Source organism: Sus scrofa, chromosome 14, assembly GCF_000003025.6.
Source record: "Sus scrofa isolate TJ Tabasco breed Duroc chromosome 14, Sscrofa11.1, whole genome shotgun sequence".
Classification (NCBI taxonomy): Eukaryota; Metazoa; Chordata; class Mammalia; order Artiodactyla; family Suidae; genus Sus; species Sus scrofa.
The window spans coordinates 41994914-42013395 of NC_010456.5; the positions used below are offsets into that span (position 1 = coordinate 41994914).

Below are 18482 nucleotides of genomic sequence, written 5' to 3' on the forward strand. Positions count from 1 at the left end.
CCCTAGAGGCTCTTTTCAGGTCATGCACGTTTTACAGAAGCACTGGGAGCTTGTGACCCTTTGACCACATGTGTCTGTGTGAGAAGATCAGCAGCCTTCTGTTTGGCTGTAAAGATTTCCTATCAGTCTATCAGTTAACTGCAGATTTTAAGTTACAGTATAACTTTTTGTTGTTGTTGCTGTTTGTTTTTTTAGGGCTTCACCTGTGGCATATGGAAGTTTCCAGGCTAGGGGTCAAATCGGAGCTTAGTTGCTGGCTTGCACCACAGCCACAGCAATGTGGGATCCAAGCCACATGTTTGACCTACACCACGGCTCATGGCAACGCTGGGATCCTTAACCCACTTAACAGGGCTGGGGATCAAACCCGCATCCTCATGGATACTAGCCGGGTTTGTTACTGCTAAGCCACAAGGGGAACTCCCAGTAAGACTTTTTAACAAATCTACCAGAATACCTTATAGCCAGATATTCTCCCCCTGAAAATAACCACCTCAGGGGCTGTGTACCTAGTCTGTCTTTTCTCGTAGTGTTTGGAAAATTCTCATTTGGGGAATTACTTTACAAGCCTTGGACATGTACTGGGGTGGGAAGTCTTTATTCTTTCATGGTGCATTTGTTTTTTGGAAGTAGAAGTGATAAAGTAGGGGTCAAACCGAGTATTGATTGAGGTCCAAAAGCAAGCAAATAAGAAATGCCTCCAAAAAGTAATAAGACTAGTTTTCTTTGGTGACTTGACTCTGAAACTCAAGGCAGCTTGGAGAGAGGAATTTAGAAAACATTTGCATACAAGTGAATCTTTGTAGTTGGTGGGGAACCTCTCCAGGCACTTCTTGGATAGACAGCATATGTCTGATAGGAGCTGGAAGGGCCTCTGACTCTCAGGACAACAACAGGTCAAAGTAGCCGGCAGTTGGGACCAGTTTTTTTCTTGCTTTGATCATCTTGTTTGTCTAACCTCAGATCATCCAGCCTCATTCTTGATCTGAGTGCCTAGGTTAGAGTTTCCCATCTTAAACTTTATAGCAAACACTAGGACTCAATCAATATTTTCACATACTGATATTTATAATCAAGATTTAGTTCTATTTTAAGCCAAGAAAATAATCATCCTGCACAAGGAAGGCAGTGTGTTTTGTGAAAAGAATATTTGCTTTGGAGCCAGACAGACCTGGTTTCTGATCCAGTTCTCCAACTGTACAGAACATTCAAGGTCAACTTCTGAGCCCCCGTTTCCTAATCTTTACAATAGACGTCAAATTCCAGTACCTCATGTGATGCAGAATTTAAAATTAGTGCATGAGAGTTCCCAAGTGGCTCAGTGAGTTAAGTGTTATCACTGCTGTGGCTTAGGTCATTGCTGTGGCATGGGTTCTGTCCCTGGCCTGGGAACTTCTGTGTGCCTCAGGTGCAGCCAAAAAATAGAAAATAAAATAGGGAGTTCCCAGGAGTTGTGGCTCAGCTGTAACGAACCTGACTAGTATCCATGAGGATGCCAGTTCAATCCCTGGCCCCGCTCAGTGGGTTAAGGATCCAGCGTTGCCGTGCGCTGTGGTGTAGGTTGCAAACATGGCTCAGATTTAGAATTGCTGTGGCTGTGGTGCAGGCCTGCAGCTGCAGCCCCAATTCAACCCCCAGCCTGGTAATTTCCATATGCTGCAGGTGTGGCCTTAAAAAGACAAAGTAAATAATGAAATTTATGCATGTAACATACTTACCTTCTTGTAGGTACTCAGCTGTGCAGTAGCTGTAATTATTGCTACAGTGACTTCTCATCCAAGAAAACTATAAACAGAACTTTCTTTCTTCTTACTGATGGTTCTTCCCTGTTGCGAATGTGCCGATGTTCCTGTCTTAACCATAACACATACAACAAAGCCAGTGCTCAGCTTTGTTCACTAAGTATGAAGTGTCTCTTTCCTCTGATTCATAACATATTCTCACATCGTGTGCGAACTTGGGGGAGTGACCGCAGAACCTTTTTGTAAAAACCCTAAGTCAAGTTCACTCACCTCTGGAACATGCAAGAGTAGGGAGGAAACCTGGTGCGTCGGCTCTTCTCTGGGACTGGGATGGCCTGTGAGCTCAGAAAGCTGGGGGGCCACCAACCATCCCTGGATGCTCAGGAACTGACCCTGGGGTAGACACAGATGTTATGGCAAGTCCCCAGGATAGCCCACAGTCCCCCTAAGCCATCGCCATGCAGAGCTGAGTGCAGTTGAAGATTAACTCTGTCCACGTTTAAGTAATTCAGCTCATGTCAGTGTCCAGTCAAGCTGAGACTCCCTATACTTTTAGGCTCTGCTTTTTTTTTTTTTTTTTTTTTTTTTTTTTTTCTTTTTGCAAATGCTTACTGAACCCTTCCACATACAGAAACTGTGTGCGGCTGCCAGGCCAGGGTTGGGATTTCTCTCTGTCAGTAATTCCACATTGCAGCAGACAGTTCCACTGAAAGAACTCTGTGTGGGAAAACGTCCCTGTCCCCGAGCCACTCATCAGTTGAGGGGCTGGTTTCTGCTCTCATCTGTGTGCTTCTGTGACTCGGAGTGGCTGGTGGGGGGCCTAGGCAAGCCAAGAACCAGCTGTGGTGGTTGTGTGCCATCCTGACATTGGTGACACGATAGGTGAGGGGACCGTTGGGTAGAAGAAGGGAATAGGGACCATTACCTCCAGGTTGTTCCTTATAGGACATGGCGCCAGGTAAGGTATTTCACACGGTGGGCTCCTGCAATGGAGAGAACCAACAAGGGGGCAGGTTTCTAATCACCTGGTTCCTCTCTGCGGCAGAGAGTGCTATTTGGGCATCATGTAGCAATCTCCTCTAAAATTAAATGATGCTTTTAGGAGTTCCCTGGTGGCCTAGTGGTTAAGGATTCTGCGTTTTCACTGCTGTGGCTCAGGTTCGATCCCTGGCCTGGGAACTTATTTGTGCCATAGACGCAGCCAAAAAAAAAGATGCTTTTGCAAAAAGAACACATTCAGTGGATTGATCCCTGTGGGTCCATTTTTTTTTCTTTTTAAGGCCACACCTGCAGCATATGGAAGTTCCCAGGCTAGGAGTCCAATCAGAGATGCAGCTGCCAGCCTACGCCACAGTCACAGCAACTCAGGATCTCGGCATCGACTGCGACCTATACCACAGCTCATGGCAACGCCAGATCTCTAACCCACTGAGCGAGGCCAGGGATCAAACCCTCATCCTCATGCATACTAGTTGGGTTCTTAACCTGCTGAGCCAAATCAGAAACTCCTGATCCCTCTGGGTTCTAATTGTGATAATTTTTTTTTTAAGATAATCTTTCTTTGGGGAGTTGCACAAGTTGAAATGAATATACATTTTCTGTAAGTTATTCCTTGCACTGCCTTCAAGATCAGTACCTTCAAAAATGAACCATTTCTTCAGAAAGAACCCCATGCAGACATTTCTGAAATACATGCAAGCTAGGGGAAAAGTGGCCTTAGAGCCACCGTTGCTGCTTACTAGCCACGAAGCTCAGTTATGGGGGCCCCTCTGCCTGGACACACAGCCTTCTTCCGTGAGTTTGACCCTGCGTGGCTATGGAGACCACCACCTCAAAGAACTTGCCCCCCGCCACCATCCCAGAGACACCCCTCAGACCCTGGGGCCACTCAGAGATGTTCAAAAGCTAACTCTGGGAGTTCCTGTTATAGCTCAGCAGAAATAAATCTGACTAGCATCCATGAGGACACATCCTTGCTCAGTGGGTTAAAGATCTGGAGTTGCCATGAGCTGTGGTAGAGTTCACAGACTCGGCTTGGATCTGGTGTTGTTGTGGCTGTGGTGTAGGCCGGCAGCTACAGCTCCAGTTGAACCCCTAGCCTGGGAATCTCCATATGCCTCGGGCACGGCCCTTGAGTAAATAAATAAATAAATAATTTTTAAAAAGCCGACTCTGGATTACTGCCTATTTTAAATAACCAAGGGGAGATGAACAAACAAAAGACTGCATTTTGTTTTTTTGGTTTTTTTTTTGTCTTTTTAGGGCCGCCCTAGAAAGACAAAAATAAACAGATAAATAATCTGGCAATAGAGGGTTCCTGTTGTGGCTCAGTGGGTTAAGAACCCAACGTAGTGAGGGTTCTCATGAGGATGTGACTTCAACCCCTGGCCTCGCCCAGTGAATTAAGGATCCCGTGTTGCCATGAGTGACTTGGATCTGGCATTGTTGTAGCTGTAGAGTAGGCCAGCAGCTGCAGCTCCGATTTGACTCCTAGCCTGGGAACTTCCATATGCCTGGGTTGTAGCCGTAAAAAAAAAAAAAAAAAAAAAAACCTGGCAATAAACTCTCTCTCACACATCCTCATCATTCAATATCCAGGAGTGGACAAAGGGAAATCTAAGCCTTCTTGCAGACCCTCACAATCAGCTGCTTCTGGGTATCTGCCTAGAATGTTTACGACCTTTTTTAAACTTTCTTCATTGGTCCAACAGGGGACTTGCCTCAACATCTTCAAGTAATGATCAACCTTCTGCGTTGTGAAGATAGAATCAAGCTGGTAAGAAGAGACGAGAGTGGCAAGTTTTAATTTTTAATTGTGAAATTTGGTAGGGAATTACTCATAAGCCCAGGGGCGGGGCAGGTAAGCGTGGGGGCTTTTATGTTAGAGCAGATTCTCCCGAACTGTTCACAAAAGCCAAGGCCAAGTCTGCTCCTCAGTGCCCAGAAGGTGCAGCGGGAGGGTGTATTAGGTCTCAGGGTCAAGCTATGCTAAGTCAGAATCATTGTTCCCTGGATTTTATTCATTCACTTGTTTAATAAACTTCAGAGGCTCTCCTCTGAGCTGGGCACTGTCCCTCATGCCAGGGGTATAAATGTGACTTTAGAATTTCATCTTGGAGTTCCCATTATGGCTCAGCAGGTTAAGAACCCGACATAGTGTCCCTGAGGATACAGGTTAGATCCCTGGCCTCGATTAGTAGGTTTAGGATCCAGGGTTGCTGCAAGGTGTGGTATAGGTTGCAGATGCGGCTTGCATCCTGTGTTGCTGTGGCTGTGGTATAGGCCTGCAGCTACAGCTCCAATTTGACCCCCAGCTTGGGAACTTCTGTGTGCTGCAGGTACAGCCCAAAAAAGAAAAAGAAAAAAAAGAATTTCATCTTAATTCCAAAACTTACGGGGGAAAATAAAACAAAAGCCTTTGGTCTCAGATCAGTGAAAGAAGGGGCCACTGTCCAGGAAGGCAGGCCAGTGACAGCAGCTCTGCCTGTGTAGGCTGTGCGCTTGGAGAGTGCCTGGGCGGAGCGGGTCCGCTACATGGTGGTGGTGGACAGCAGCGGGCGCCAGGACACCGAGGAGAGCATCCTGCTGGGAGTCGACTTCTCCAGTAAGGAGAGGTGAGTCTGATAGGACAGTGGTTCCCTTCTGTCAGGTGGACAGGGGTTGCTTCCAGAAAAAGGTTTTCAGGGTCCCCCACCCATGGGGGTGATGGTGGGTGATGGGTGGTCAGGTGCTGGGAAAGACAGGGCACCCAACTTCAGCTCTTGTGTGCCAAGTTCTGGTCCAGATCTAGCCTCTGCTCTCAGAGAGCCCCGGGTCTACACTGTGCTTAGAGATTTAACCCTGGGTCCTATCAGGGGTGCCCTAGAAGAGGTCACTGTAACCAGGGGGGCTTCCTGAAGGAGGTGACTGCAGTGATGAACCCCCCAGGACAAGCTGGAGTCAGCAGGGAGGATGCCTTCCAGGCCAACAGTCCCGTCTAGAAGTACGTGATTGTTCGGCATTGCTAATGTCCCATGGATTCCCAAGCACCTGGTCACAGGCTGGAAGAGAGGTTTGGAAGTTTTCCAATAACTGGAGGCCAAGATAGTTATATCCTAGACCCTATTAGTGTGTGAAATGAAGGTGAGCCACTCTTCTTACCTCTCGGATAAGCTGATGTGCATGAGATCAGTGCAGGACCTGAATCTGTTAAAACTGGATTAAGACTCCCTTTTTTCATCATTCATGAATCTTCTCATTCATGAACCAGACCTTTTATCTGCATTCTCCCATGTGTGAGGCAATAGGCTTGGCCCAGGTAAGCAAAGACGCAGCAGTGCCCACCATTCAGGGAAGGAGAGAGCTGTCACCAGAAGCTGGGGTGACCGGCCCAGTGGAGGAGAAATGCAGGGTGGCCAGGGGAGCCCAGGAGAGGCGGGCTTGGGGGGAGTGCCAGAGGCCTTCAGGAGCGTACAACGGGCGAGTTAGGGGGGTGCGGCAGAGCAGGGGGGGCATTGGAAGAGCATTTCTGGCAGAATTGATAGCAGAAAACAAAAGCCAAGGAGGCAGTGAATGGCGTAGGGACTGTGCAGTCTCTTGCTCCTGTGAGAGGACTGCTGTTGGTCCCCATTTGTGACCAAGACATCGTTGCTTGTTACAAGTAGATGAACTCAGAAGGAGGGCATTTCTTTTATAACCTCCTCCCCAGCACATAGGAGCCTTCTGAGAGCGTGGGCAGGCGCCAGCCCCATATAGGCCAGTGGGGGTCTCCTGGGATTGGGCAGGTGGGTCACAGGGCTGCAGAGGGCGAGTGGGAGCCCACGGACCTTCCCAGTGGGGGCCAGATGCAGTGTCCTCCACGCTGGGCCTGCAGGGCAGGGAAATGGGCACTTTTATCCATCCCCAGCTTGAAAACAAGCCCTGGTCCTTACAGAAGCCTTTGGCCTGCTGGAAGCCTGATACATCTGTTTTTCTAAGTTCCTGCCATGAGATTTTGTTTCCTTATTCAAATAAAAAAGAGCGAGAGGTAAGGTTCTCCCCAGAGGGACTTCCCCAAGGGGAAGGAGTCCAGATGCAGTGTTAGGACCAAGTTTGGGGTGGGAATGATGGTGGCCACGGCTTCTCAGAGTCACATGTACACTTGCTTGCTCAGGAGACCTGAGCAACCACCCTGCAGGTCCATCTTGGGTTATGTTTGTTCTACTTTCGGGAGCACCTCAGGGACCACCAGCAGGCCCACCACCCTCCACTTGTTAGTATTTTGCAGTCTGTGAAGGATAGGCCTCTTCTCCGCCTGCACCTCAGGCCCCCGCACAGGGATGGGGGACTGTGTCCTTCCCTAGAGGTGCCCCCACCTGCTTCCTCCTTCGAGGTCGTGCTTCCTCTAAAAAGGCCTGCTTTCCCTGACTTGTGTCCTGTCCCTGCTTCCCACGTATGTAAACCACGGGCCCTCCTTGACTCTAGAGACGTTACTGTCACTCGCTGCAGGGCAGGTGGACTCACAGAAATGACAGATGTGGGGACGTGATGGAATGGGCAGGCTTGGTACAGTCGTGTCCTGGCCCCTGACCTGCCCTTTTGACTCCAGGCTGAGAGCCTGAGTGGAGGCCTTCTGCGGGCTTCTGCCCCCTGCGTAGAGCTCTCACAGGCTGTTCCCCATCTCTGCACTTAACAGAGGCCAGTTTAGATGCCGCCCTGGTTCCATAAGGACAGTTTCACCTCTGCCTGGCCTGGGCCTGGGCTTTGGCTCCCGAGCCTGGGGTCCTTGTAGCTCTCTGCTATTTTCTGTCCTTGTTACCAGTACCTGGCATGGGTCATCGGTGCTGAAAGGGGGTGAGTTTCTGGGGCGCCATCAGCCCTGGGCTTCCTGCACATGGGTCTTGTTCCAAGGAGCCCTATCCTTGCCTCTTTCCAGCACAGACACAGCCAAGTAACCCCAGGAACTCTTGAATCTCAATGTAACTTTTATTTTGCAGCTCTACAAGGGAAATATAATTATCCCATCAAGAATGGGTGGGACTGAGGAGTTCCCTGGTAGTCTAGTGGTTAGAACTCAGTGCTTTCAGTGCTGCGACCTGGGTTCAGTACCTGGTCTGGGAACTAAGATCCCACATCAAGCCATTGCACGAAGCAACCCCCCAAAAAGAATGGGTGGGACCGCATGGTGGGACTGGAGAGTTTGCCCAACACAAAAGGCTTAGCTGGGGAGTTCCCGTCGTGGCTCAATGGAAACGAATCTGACTAGCATTCATGAGGATGAGGTTCGATCCCTGATCTTGCTCAGTGTTAAGGATCTGACATTGCCATGAACTGTGCTATAGGTCGCACACGCAACTCAAATCCTGTGTTGCTGTGGCTGTGGTGTAGGCTGGCAGCTACAGCTCCGATTAGACCCCTAGCCTGGGAACCTCCATATGCCTCGAGTGCAGCCCTAAGACCAAAAAAAGAAGAAGAAGAAGGCTTAGCCGAACTTGACCCAAAGGGCTTGGAACCACCTTCCCCACAGATACAGAAGCAGAAAGCGGAAAGATCCCCCAGGGCTGCCATTGCCCTGGAGGAAGAGCAAGTTCTGTGAGGCCCAGAGCTGCCCACCTGCACAGTTGTGTGTGTGTGTGTGTGTAACTGCTCCCTGGAGGGGGGCTGTAGGTGGTAACAGAGATGTCTGCTCAAGATCCCAGGAGGTGGTTGGAGCTGACTTGGCAATGAGGGCCATTTCTGACAAGGCGACCCTTTCTCAAATGCCTGAAGAATTTTCATAATGAGCCAGGGAGACCCTCTGACCAAGCCCTTTCTTTCCCTCTGCGATTTCCAGCAGCACGTTCTCTTAAAGCCTTCAGGTATCACTTCACTGTTAGGATGGGCAAAACGAAAGTAGATTAAGCTGGTTTTTAAAATGGCAGGTACACAAAAGGTCCAGAAATGAAGGCCAGTCATGGTGTTAGCACTCTCCCCTCCCCCGTCACCCCAAAGCAGGTGGCAAGGGGTGGCGCTGCTGTGTCCCCTGGACTGCATATGGCCTCAGGCCAGGAGTGTGCCACCTGTCAGTGGCTTCACCCCCGCTGCAGTGTGGGCATGTGGTCAGCTGCTTGCTCCTGGCCCCCAGGAGCTACATCGAGACTTGGATCCACACCAGAATGCTGGGGTCTGAGTCTCCTGTGATTGTCTCTAAGCCGGGTCCCTGGCCATCCCAGACCCATGTCCTCTGGAATTCAATGGTGTGCCATCCCTCCAGACAGCTCTAGAGTGTCTCCCAAATACATACCCAGGCAGCCAGCCCAGGTCAGATGGTGGCCTCCAATGGGCTGGACAGCCCCAACCAGCAAGGACCCTGACTCTTCTCCTCCCTCCCATGCAGTAAAAGCTGTACCATCGGGATGGTTCTCCGACTGTGGAGCGACACAAAAATCCACCTGGATGGAGACGGGTAAGGGGAGCTCTTTGACGGCTTCTGTCACTGCAGACTTTGAAACATGAGTCACCTTGGGCAGCAATGGATGATCATTTACAGAATCCCATGTGTGACACATTCATCACATCAGGAGACGTAATACTGCTCTCTCGTGAACCCCACAAGGCAGGGCACATCTGGGGCATGACAGAAGGGAGTTTGGGTCATGAGGTATCAGTGGAAGCGTTTTATGGGAGATCTGCTGCTGCTGTATGCAATTCGGGAACAGCAATCAATGGAAGTTCCTTCATTCTCCTTGGTTTGTTAATTGAATACTGGCCCGGTGTCCTCCGTGGGACTGGTCCCTGTAAGTTCACGGTGAACACGACACAGCAGGAGCTCAGTCTTTGAGGGCTGCAGGGGAGATATTAGTATAGCAGTGTTTCCAGTGCCGCTTGGAGGACTGCAGAGGAGGGGTCGTGCAGCCGGCCCTGGGCGGGCAGGGCAGGGCTGAGGGCCATCCGGATTCTGGGGGATGTACTTGGATACTGCCATGAGTGGAAAGAAGCAGGATAGGAAGTTGTCACTAGGTGCGATCCCAGCAGTAGAAGTGATGGTGCCTTGTGGCTAGAAGTGGGAGGGAAAATTAAAATTAGCTCTGTTGGAGTTCCCATCGTGGCGCAGTGGTTAACAAATCCGACTAGGAACCATGAGGTTGTGGGTTCGGTCCCTGCCCTTGCTCAGTGGGTTAACGATCCGGCGTTGCCGTGAGCTGTGGTGTAGGTTGCAGACGCGGCTTGGATCCCGCATTGCTGTGGCTCTGGCGTAGGCCGGTGGCTACAGCTCCGATTGGACCCTAGCCTGGGAACCTCCATATGCCACAGGAGCGGCCCAAAGAAATGGCAAAAAGACCAAAAAAAAAAAAAAATTAGCTCTATTGAAGACATGGGATTATAGCTACATTTTTCCCTTTAAACTTTTGTCTTCCGTTACTGTTTTGTATGCAACTTTGAAAAAAAAAAAAGATGGAATTTGTGGGGCAGAAAGCAGCGAATGGGGTGGGACAGTGCAGGAAAGTAAAACGAGATGGTGAGATTTCCCATTGCGTCTCAGTGGGTTGAGAACCCAACATGGTATCCGTGAGGATGTGGGTTTGATCCCTGGCCTCGCTCAGTGGGTTAAGGATCCGGCATCGCCCCGAGCTGTGGTGTAGGTCGCAGATGTGGCTCGGATTTGGTGTTGCTGTGGCTGTGGTATAGGCCAGTGGCTGCAACTCCAATTTGACCCCTAGCCTGGGAACTTCATGTGCTGCTGATGCAGCCCTAAAATAAAATTCAAAAAATAAATAAAACAGGATGGTGTTCATTGCCATTGTTGCCTGCCATCCTTTGCTGGGCTTTCAGTTTGGAGCTGACTTTGTGTTGCTGGGTTAGAAACAAGTCCTCCAGTACAGGTTTGAGAACCCCCCTTTTTTTTCTTTTGTCCTTGCCTCTGGAGTCCCCTTGTCAGACAGTGTGACACACACTTGTGCTCAGGGTGTCCACGGTGGGTGACCCCCCAGTCTGGCAGTGATGTGGTCAGAAGGTCTGACTTCTTGCCATGATGTCTTTTGTTTTTTCATTCTCAGTGGATTCAGCGTCAGCACAGCAGGAAGGATGCATGTCTTCAAGCCCGTGTCTGTCCAGGCCATGTGGTAAGTGTGGTTTTAGGGACTTTTAACTCCTCTGAAATGTTTTTCTAGCTGGCAGCATGAACAGAAAAACCCCTGTCTACTTAGAAGCACACTTAGGTGCATTTATTTCCTGAATGTGACAAAATACACATAACAAAATTTACCATTTAAGCATATACATGTATATGCTTATACACATAAGTACACACATGTATATGTGTGTGTGCATATTTTTTAAATTGCTTGGCCGCACCCACAGCATGTGGAAGTTCCAGGGCCAGAGATTGAACCAGAGCCATAGCAGTGACAACGCCGCATCGTTACATTGTAGGCCGCAAGGGAAATTCTTTTAAGCATCTTTAAGGGTACAGTTCGTTGACATGAAATACATTCATAATGCTGTATGTTCATCACTGCTGTCCATTTCCAGAACTGTTTCATCCTTCCAAACAGACGCTCTCTACTCATCAAACAGTAACCCCCAGGATCCCCTCCCTGAGCCCCTAAACTCTCTTCTCCTCTCTGTGGATTTACTTCTAGGTCCCTCGTGTAAGTGGGCTCATACAGTATTTGTCCTTCTGTGTCTGGTTTTTTTCACTGAGCATAATGCTTTCAAGGTTCATCCATGTTGTGGACTTCATTCCTTTTTAAGGCTGAACACTAAATTCATTATAGGGTTTTTCTACTTGTGTTTATCCATTCATCTCTTGATGGACATTTGGGTTATTTCCACCTTCTGGCGACTGTAAATAGAGCTGTTCTGAACATTGGTGGACAAATTATCTGTTTCTGTCTGTGCTTTCAGTTCTTTTGGGGGAATATACCTAGAAGTGGAATTTGTAGATCATGTGATAATTCTGTGTCTAGCTTGAGGAACCAGCCAACTGCTTTCCATAGCAGCTGCACATTCCCGCCAGCAATGCCCCAGGTTCCAGTTTCTCCACATTCTAGTGAACGCTTATGCTTCTTTGATTTTTGATTTCATAATAGCTATCCTCGTGCATATGAATTGGTATCTCACAGTTTTGGTTTTCATTCTCTAATTAATTAGCCCTGAGCATCTTTTCATGTGCTTATTGGCCGTTCATATCTCTTCTTTAGAGAAATGTCTATTCAGGCTCTTTGGCCAGCTCCTAATTGGGTTGTTTGGTTTGCTCTTGTTGAAGGTATGTTGTTTTTACACTTCTGCCATCCCTGCTGACAGTATCATTCTAGCATAGGTAAACTTACTCCTTGTTGCTGGCACACAGCGGGCACTCACCTTGCTCCACGAAGGTGACAGCACTGTGCTAAGCACTGAGCATCTGAGGAGGCGTAAAATGGACATGATTCCTGTCCTGGTGGAGTTGAAAGTCTGTTGAGAGAAGGAGGAGAGTCAGAGTGATCACTGACACTGACTCTGACTCTGAAACGCAGGAGCGGAGTCATATGTGATACTGAGGGGCGGGTGCTGGGCCCTGGGGTACCCACTGCAGGGTGCAAGGGCCTGGGTGGGGTCGCTGGGGCAGGGGTGAGGTAGCTCTAGGTGAAATATGTCAGCTTCCAGGCCTTTCTGAACCCATCACACATCCTAGAGCCTCCCCTAGAAGGGCTGCACAGACCACTTATACAGCAGGCTCAACACAACAGTCTCCTGGAATAAGCTGGAAAAGACTCCAGGGAAAGCTGGGGGCATCTGATGAGAAGAATTCTGCCCAGCATTTCAGTCTTTCCTCTTTTCTCCAGGACAGTGGGAGTCACGCGGGATTCTCCCGCAGGCCACAAGTTCATATTGTTGCTTCATATTTACCTGCTCTCTTCCTGGTGACAATCTGGGCTCATTTGGGGGGAGCCAGTCACAAATTCCTCATCCTCTCAGTGTCCCACACATTCTTCTGTGACCCTGGACAATTCGTTCTCTCCTCCTTTATAGGCAAGTGAAAAATAGGCCCACGTGGTTTTCCAGAACTTCAGGACCAGAACTCGGTTTAGTAAATATTCAGCTCAGGCTTCTCCCCTCCACCAGCCTAGAGGTAGGACAGCTGTGGACACCCCGGCAAAGTGAAGGGGGTCACAGTGGTTTTTACACCGTTGTTGAGCTGTTCTCGCCCTTCACTGACAACTGACTCACCCCAGTTGCCAAGAAATACTCAGCCCATATTTTTGTAAAAAGAAGTCAGAAAAGGATAAGTAATTTGACTGTGACCACATATATTTTCATTACTCTTTCTCCTGCCTGACTCTGCCTTCCTAGACCTCTGCTTTAGTTAGTTCCTGTATTAAAATGAGTTCTTGAAACTAAGCTAAGCATCTGAGTTATTATAACATTGAAGGGAGGGAGCTAGAAATTAAGTCACTGAGGACGCGGTCAGATATCTCTGCCGCGTGTTGAAGACTTCTCCATCCAGCTGCTGGGCTGAATCGCGGTTCCCATGTTCAAGGTAACCATAGCCTCAGAACTGAGTCCCTGTTCCTGGGACCTTAGCGGTAGATGTACAGTGACCTGGGAACCTGCCTGACTGGGAGAGTTAGGGAGTTTGGGGGGTTTCCTTGTTGCGGATGGTGACCAGTGTTCTCTGCTCTGGGGTCAGTGCGTAGGTGGCACCTGGCAGCCTTGTCCCCCCACAGTGGCTGACCTGTGGAGAGCGTCTCCAGCCTTTCTGCCCTTCCCCGCGCTGGGTTAAGCTCTTTGTCCGGCCTTCCTGGTGCCTCCCGGGCCTGACCCTCTCCCCCTTCTCACCCCAGGTCTGCCCTGCAGGTCCTCCACAAGGCCTGCGAAGTGGCTCGAAGGCACAACTACTTCCCCGGGGGTGTAGCGCTCATCTGGGCCACCTACTATGAGAGCTGCATCGGCTCTGAGCAGAGCTGCATCAATGAGTGGAACGCCATGCAAGACCTGGAATCCACACGGCCCGACTCTCCCGCCCTGTTTGTGGACAAGTGAGTGCAGTGCTCCCCCACCCTATGTCTCCTTCCCACCCCCAACCTTGGTTACCGCCCCCCACCCCAACCCCTGGACCCTGCATCCACACAGCCTCATACCCCCATCCTCCCAGGATAGAGGCCACCTCTCCTAGAATCAGCATCTCAAGCAGGGGCTCCTCACCTGCAGCCTGTGAGCATCTTTGGTGAAGGGAAGGGTCTGTGACCAGCTCCCCTTTTTGATATTAGAGACAAACTCAAATGTGAATGCATTTCTGGGCAACGACTCCGTGGCTTCTGTCAGATTCCTGGCTCTGAGGCCAGGTCTGGTACCCCTGCTCAGGTTGCCAAAGACTTAATTTTCAGAGCCTCTTCCTCTGCTCTTAAGAGTGTGATGATTTCAGCATCTGGTTCCTTGGAGCCCAGGACCGAGCCCAGGACAGCTGTCTCAGAGGCAGCAATTGCGACTCACGTGGCCTAAGGCCACACTCAGTTAAAGTCTAGGTCCAGGAGAAGGGAGCGGCTCTCCCCTTCTGTCTTGGTTAGGACCCCCTCCCCCAGAGCGTCCTGTTCCTCTGGGATGCCACATGTGGACAGCTGTGGACAGAGGGAGCCCAGAGGCCACAGTGTCCGAGGCCTCAGTAAGTTAGGAGAGGGTTGGAGAGGATGTATGCCTTTGAATCTATGAAGGGGTGCCATGTGGAAGAAGGGTTATCCTGGGCCGTGTGGCCCCAGGGTCAGAACCAGGCTGACATGTACAAGTTGCAGGGAACACACAGACTTTGGTCCCATGTAAGGAGAAGGTCATGGGAGACGGACACAGCTGGGGCCTGAGGGTGCAGTGATGTCCTCTGCAGAACCTGGAGGACCTCGGGGCATGGGGGGTGTCACACGGTGGTTCCAGCATCCTGCTCTGCATCTGTAGCTCTGCAGACCCATTCGAGGAGTGCACTTCTCAACCATCATTTGCCTCTTTGGCTTCCTGTTCCCTCCAGTGGCCCCTGGGGGACTTCCCTGTCCCACTCCCCTTCTTGCTGAGAACATGCCCAAGCCATGTCCTATGTAGCTAAGGAGCAGCTGGTGTTTCTGTGAATGCAACCGCAGGCCTCCTGCAGTTCTGTGCCTCCCTGAACGTGATTTCTCTCCAGGCCAACCGAAGGGGAGAGGACTGAGCGTCTCATTAAAGCCAAACTCCGCAGCATCATGATGAGTCAGGACCTGGAGAATGTGACATCCAAAGAAGTAAGAGAGCGCTTCCCTGCTCAGCAGGCAGAGGACACAGGCATCCCTGTGTCCTATCGCCCTGGCACAGCTGAAGTTGGGTAGATCTAAGGGGTTGAAATTGCTATTTTAAAAAGCCGAATAGGGAGTTCCTTTTGTGGCTCAGTGGTTTATAAACCTGACGTAGTGTCCATAAGGATGCAGATACCATCCCTGGCCTCGCTCAGTGGGTTAGAGGATCCAGCATTGCCACAGGTTGAGGCATAGGTTGCAGATGCAGCTCTGATTCAACCCCTAGTCTGGGAACTTTCATATGTCGCAGGTACAGGCCGAAAAAGAAAAAAAAATGCCGTATATATGGGGTTCCCGTCATGGCACAGCAGAAACAAATCCGACTAGGAACCATGAGGTTGGGGGTTTGACCCCTGGCTTAGTGGGTTAAGGATCCAGCGTTGCTGTGAGCTGTGGTCGCAGATGCGGCTCAGATCCTGCATTGTTGTGGCTGTGGTGTAGGCTGGCAGCTGTAGCTCTGATTCAACCCTTAGCCTGGGAACCTCCATATGCTGCGGGAGAGGCCCTAAAAAGCAGAAGACAAATAAATAAGCCATATATCGTCTATTAATTAGTGCTTGTAAAAAAGTCCTATTGTGCTACCTTCCTTTGTTCTGTTGCTTTTTGTCCAAGGGATGCAATGAATTTTAGTAACAGCTTAAGCTTCATAGATCTAAGAGGTTAAAATGACCATTTTTAAAAGCCATACACAATCTTTTTATGAATTAATATGTAATAAATCTCATCATGATACCTTCCAAAGCAAGGTGAAAGTGATTTTAGGTTTTCTCAGTGTGGATTTGATCATCGTAAAAGCGTGAGTGTTTTCAACTCAGTAGAGAAGGTCCCATGGGAGTCAGGTTCCTTCTTTGACATAATACATGGCCCCCAGGGAGATTCACTCTGAGGCTGAGTAGCCTGAATTCCCATCACCCATGCATATGTGCTGCCTGCCTGAGTGCACAGGGGTTTATTCTGAAAACAAACAAACAAACAAAAAAACACCTTTTTTGAAAACAGCCATAGTTCATGTTGTGACTTTACTTGTTTGGAGGAAGTGTCATTATTATTTTTAACAAACGCCCTTTCTTAATATTTCCCACTCCACAGATCCGTAATGAATTAGAGAAACAGATGAACTGTAACTTGAAAGAATTCAAGGAATTCATCGACAACGAGATGCTGCTTATCTTGGGGCAGATGGACAAGCCCTCCCTCATCTTCGACCATCTTTATCTCGTAAGAGGCGCCTCACACGGCAGGGTCTGGCTTGGGGACTGCGAAGCAGGCCTTGATTTGTTTGGCATTCGCAGCAGGTCATAGTGGGGGAAGAACTGGAGTAACAGGAGCCTCCCTCCTGACTTTGTGGGAACTCCCCTCCTGACCCCTGTCTCTGGCCTGTGGCCTACTGGTTTGCCCTCGAGCCAGATGTTTGCACCACAGGGAGTTGGTTGCAAGCTCTCTGGCAGAGATAACTGGCCTGCATCTTCAGATGCACACCACCCTCTATCTCGTTCAGTCTCTAACACAGGAACCCCCTCCAATGGTCTGCAGGCTGAAAAACACCCTGGTTACTGAAGGGAGCATGCACACCTGACCCCAGAACGATGCCTAGGTGTCCTGTCCTCCCTGCTTGTCTGCACGGCTGCCCTCAGCCCTGCTGCCAGAGCCCACTGAGGGAGCCCTGCTGATGCAGCCACAGGCTCACGCTCTCTCTTCACCTCCATCTCTCACTCCGATCTTCTTAAAGCTATAAATCTCCCTCCCTAGCAGGCAACCGGCAAGGTCTCAAAGTGGGGGGATTGCAGAGGAAGGCACATGACCACAGTCAGGGCGGCAGTGCTGCGTAATGGAACCCAGACCCACTGGGCAGGTTCCCGCTCCCTGGCCTGACCGGCTGCATGCCCGGGAGCAAGTCTTTTGGCCTCTTTTTTCCTTCTTCCTATACCTCAGGGGATAATTATGAGGATTCAGTTAATACATATTTAAAGCACCCAGAGCAGTTTCTGTAGACATTCCCAAATGGTACCCATCTTGAAAACAAATCACTTCCTTGGGAAGGGCGAGGAAGTGTATTTGCTGTGGAAGGCATGAACAATTGTGTTTTCTGCCTGTGGGAGATAATCAGTAGTTCTCTAAATAATGTACATTTAATATTATTAACTATAGTAGTTCCCTGGTGGCCTAGCAGTTACAGACTCAACGTTGTTGCTGCTGTGACATGGGTTCTGACCCTTGCCCGGGAACTTCCACATGCCACAGGCACAGCCAAAAACAAAGCAAAACAAACACAAAAATATATAGGAGTTCCCATTGTGGCTCAGCGGGTTAAGAACTGGACATGGTGTCCATGAGGATTCGGGTTCGATCCCTGGCCTCCCTCAGTAGTATGAGGATCCAGCGTTGGCATGAGCTGCGGTGTAGGTTGCAGGCGTGGCTCAGATCCTGCGTTGCTGTGGCGTAGGCCGGCAGCTGCAGCTCTCGGATTCAACCCCTAACCTGGAACCTCCATATGCCGCAGGTGCGGCCTTAAAAGGGAGAAAAAAAAATACGTGTATATGTGTATATATGTATGTAGTATATGTTTAATATATTTGCATATGTTGTTCTGTATACACATTTAACATATGTATATTTAAATGTGTATAGATGTGTAGGTATGAAGCCTGGATCACAAAAGCAGCCCTGGCCTCTCATCTGCTCTCCGGGCAGTTGATGGTCTTCCCTGGTGCACATGAAACCAAAGGCCCCTCCGGCCTGTCTCTCCACTAGGTGGTGATCACAGCAAAAGGATACTCATGACCTTAGCAGGGGTTTTTCTTATTTTTTCGGTATGGTTTGGTACTTTATGTCACTTTTTCCATGAGAGATAGTAAAGGAATTTTTATGTTTGAGCCTCTCCCTCCAATATGAAAATCTAGCCAGTGCCCACACGCTGCCAGCTCTGTCAGAGCACCACATTCCCCGCGCCAGGAGAGGTCCACCCTCTCTGGAAAGGAAGTTTATAGGGGAACCAAGAGGGTGTTTTTGCTCTTTGGGACTCTGTGTCGGTTGGATTTCCTAAGAGCAAAGCTGTGTTTTTTTTCTTTTGTTGTTTTCCCTTCTGTGTTCTTTGCCTGCTCAGAAGTGGGGGGTTTGTGGGTTCTTAATACCATTTTTAAAATACAAAGCAAAAACATGTGATAGAAAGTTAGGAAATGTAAGTCTAAAGCAGAAAATTTAAAACTTTCTTCATTTCACAAATCTAGAGATAATCATTGTTAACACTTTGGTATGTTTATTTTTCCATCTTCTGGGTTTGGTTTTTTTAATGCATTTATAGCTTCTTAAAAAAGAAAGAGAAAGGAAAGGAGAGAACCCTACTGTTTGATGACGTAGTTTTGTTCATTCTTTTTCATTATGTGGTATTTCCCTGTGTCATTAAATATCCTCCAAAAGTATGATTTATTTCAACAGCTCCATCACAGGGCTCCATCGTTGACTATGTTACTGATTTCTTCTTGTTGGACCTTTGGGTGGTTTCCATTGT

General features: G+C 49.2%; 1 protein-coding gene across 1 annotated transcript in view; it reads left to right on the forward strand.

The window, feature by feature from the left end:
• SSH1 (slingshot protein phosphatase 1) overlaps positions 1 to 18482 on the forward strand; it is a 66897-nt gene that overhangs the window by 30968 nt on the left and 17447 nt on the right. Inside the window, 7 exon segments of the mRNA XM_001929329.5 lie at positions 4454 to 4518; positions 5235 to 5356; positions 9076 to 9144; positions 10736 to 10801; positions 13505 to 13699; positions 14830 to 14923; positions 16064 to 16192. Coding sequence (XP_001929364.2) covers positions 4454 to 4518; positions 5235 to 5356; positions 9076 to 9144; positions 10736 to 10801; positions 13505 to 13699; positions 14830 to 14923; positions 16064 to 16192 — 740 coding nt within the window.